The 3,237-nt window shown below is 45.5% G+C and overlaps 1 protein-coding gene across 1 annotated transcript in view; it reads right to left on the bottom strand.

Moving 5' to 3' along the window:
- LOC101857380 (peroxisomal acyl-coenzyme A oxidase 3) overlaps positions 1-3,237 on the bottom strand; it is a gene marked incomplete at its 3' end in the record, with an annotated part of 16,945 nt that overhangs the window by 4,487 nt on the left and 9,221 nt on the right. The window contains 4 exon segments of the mRNA XM_035970935.1: positions 56-178; positions 1,027-1,147; positions 1,631-1,753; positions 2,740-2,919. Of these exon segments, the coding sequence (XP_035826828.1) occupies positions 56-178; positions 1,027-1,147; positions 1,631-1,753; positions 2,740-2,919 (547 nt within the window).

Raw genomic sequence — 3,237 nt, 5'->3', positions numbered from 1 at the left:
CCCCCTCTCTCTCTCTCTCTCTCTCTCACACAGAGGTAGACAAGAGAAAACTTACCAGCCTGCGCGGCGTTGAGATAGGACAAGAGGAAGTTACTGGTCTGTTGCAGCAGCACGTTGTTGTCTCCCTCATACGTGTTGTTGGGGTCATGGTCGTTGCGAATCTCGCCCAGACGGTTCACTGCCGGAACAACGGAGGGGAGGAAATAATAAGTTGGGACAGACGCACGAAGAACTGTGAAGTGAAACACTGTTTTTATCATGCCTCTATTTAACACAAGTTATGACCATCAATAAAATAATATTTCTGAGTTTAGAATTTTTTTTTAACACTTTGCAGTCACACAGCCAGTAGTACAAATACCCCATCTGGTCACACAGCCAGCAGTACAAATACCCCATCTGGTCACACAGCCAGCAGTACAAATACCCCATCTGGTCACCCAGCCACGAGACTGACTGAAACGAACTTCTCGGGCCTGGCGCAGTGTGACCAGAATGGATAATATTCACTGGCGCATCAGTGCGCCAAGTGACCGCAAAGTGTTTATCCAGCATTATCACCATAGTTATAGTTGTGACTCCACATCAGCTTGTTGTGTCATTGCAATATCTAAAAATACACATTGAAACGGCTGGTACATAGGAGATGTAAGCAGTGAGTTAACCAACTGACCTATTAACCCTATCCATACGCCCTAGGGTCAGTTTGTACCCCCGGGGTTGTATTGTTCACATTTTAAAATAATTCTAGTGCGAAGATTTCTTTGAAACTTTCAGTATTTCTCAAAAAATCATTTTGACGGACTGCTATGCAAAGTGTACAGATCGAATTAACGAGTAAATTTCCTCTTTGGAAAGTGCGGGCACAGAGTTACCCGTGTTGTATGGATACGATAGTAAAACACGATATACGGAGAGGGTTAAAAATACAGGTTGAAATAGCCGGTACACAGGAAATGTAGGAAGTGAGTGAGTTAACAAACTGACCTATGCAGTAGTAGCCCTAATCCCTTCAACACAACTGACCTTTGAAGTATCCGTGACCACCACAGGCTTCCCGGCACTCCTGTATTCCGTCGCGGGCCATCCAGCCGGCCAACGGTTTACTGGCACAGGAGAGGGCGTGGATTTCCTTGCCAAGGTCCGCCTGGGAACAACGTAACCACGTAAATGTCATGTGGTGAGATGAATTTTGTAGAGGTTCAGCCTCAAGGAATGCCCATAACTCAGGCCCTTCCCTGAGATGATAGTAGCGTCAGTGGCCTAGTGGTTAGGCTACCGGACTTGGAATCGTGAGGTTGCCGGTTCGGGGGTTCAAGCTATGGGCCCAACGTTGTGTCCTTGGGAAAGGCACTTTACACGAATTTCCCTCCCTTCACCCAGGTGGGAATGGGTACCCGGCCATAGACAGCGAAAGATCTCGTCAGCATATTAGTGTTTTAGCCCCTATAAATGGCGGCTTGCACTGTATGCTTCCCAGGAGGTTGAGGTTGTTTCAGAATGCTCTCAGGTCTGCTGGGGTAATAGTATAGATTGTCAAGCCCATAGAGCTTTTTTTGCTGTTGAACAGGGATTTGCGCTCATACACACATACAAACACACTCACACACACACACACAACTGGACTCACCTGATTTTGACTAGAGTCTCCCATCATCATTCCAACGCGAAGCAACACAAAATCCATGAAGAAAGAGTTTGAGAAAAGGTCAAGGGCATACATGGCTGCCACGTAGGGGAACAGACGCCATTGCTGTGGAGAAGAGGGAACGTGGGATTGTGGGCGGTTGGCGGGTGCTACGGTGTGGTTTGCTCCTTCTTTCCTTTCAAACATAATTCATCATCCTTATCTCTCATTTTTTAGTGGTTGTTACTTTCTTGAAGTACCTCTAATCTTCAGCACTTATTTGGTCGCTTTTAAGCACAAGGGGACTATCCCAAAAAATGCTGTTTTGAGAAAATCGAAGATAAAGTTTCTGCCCCTTGTTCAGTTTCTTTAAAAGTCAAGGAGATTTTTCTCTATAACCAAACAAATATATACACCAATGAAACTAAACTTCTCCTACAGATAAGGCAATGCCCACTTTTGGTGTAGGTCAAGATTTCTGGAAACCCCTGAAGTCTGGGTTAGCCCGCTTGTCCTTAAAAGCGACCATATGACCTTACTGTGTTGTAAATGCTGTAAACTTTTACTACAAAAAAAACTAAACAAAAAAACGGAAGATGGGATTAGAGTCCACCCTTTCAAGTCAAATAATAATTCCTATAGCACCCACTTCTATAACACAACACACACATATACACAAAAACACAACATGCACACACACACACACACACACACACACACACACATGCACACAACACAACACACACAAAACACAATACACACATACACGCACACACACAAAAAACACATACACACACACCTGCAACTGGTACTCAATGACTGGGATCTCCTCGGTCCCTGCCGCATACACATACACACACAAAAAAACCACAAAACACACACACACAACAAACCAACACATACACACACAAACACACACATACACAAACACAACACATAAACACACACATACGCACACACAACACACACCTGCAACTGATACTCAATGACGGGGATTTCCTCGGTCCCTGGTCCAAACTGCCGCATATACATACACAAACACAAAAAAGCACACACATACACACACACACACACACACACATACACACACATACACATACACAAAAACACACCTGCAGCTGGTACTCAATGACGGGGATTTCCTCGGTCCCTGGTCCAAACTGGCGGCGGGCGGCTGAGTACCGGATCGCGATGGGCATGCTCAGCTTGAGGTTGGTGCAGCACATGCCCGTGATCCCAACACGGCCCCCGGACAGGGCCCCGAGGGAGGCTCCGAAACGTTTGTTGGGGTCCTGGTTGAGAGGAGGGAGAAAAGGGGGAGAAAAGGAGGAAATGGAGGAGGGAGAAGCAGACAGAGTTTTAATGTCATCTCCGTATTTTAGTAGGCGTCTTAGATTGTTTTAGTAGAAGTTTTACAGCGCTCACAACCACATAAGGTCATATGAGTGCCAAGGGGTGGATGTCAACAGAGAAGTCTTTACAGGGAATCAGACTTACTCTGCTCAAAATAGCAGTGTTGCAGTTCAGGCACAATTATGAGCATGACACTAATGGTTCAGCCTATTTACAATTACAATTCTACTGTGCAAAAGAACTCGAGAAGTTAATGC

The sequence above is a fragment of the Aplysia californica genome, unplaced genomic scaffold (assembly GCF_000002075.1).
Source record: "Aplysia californica isolate F4 #8 unplaced genomic scaffold, AplCal3.0 scaffold00014, whole genome shotgun sequence".
Lineage (NCBI taxonomy): Eukaryota > Metazoa > Mollusca > Gastropoda > Aplysiida > Aplysiidae > Aplysia > Aplysia californica.
Note: the sequence above shows the minus strand (reverse complement) of the source record. Positions and strands in the feature narration are given on the sequence as shown.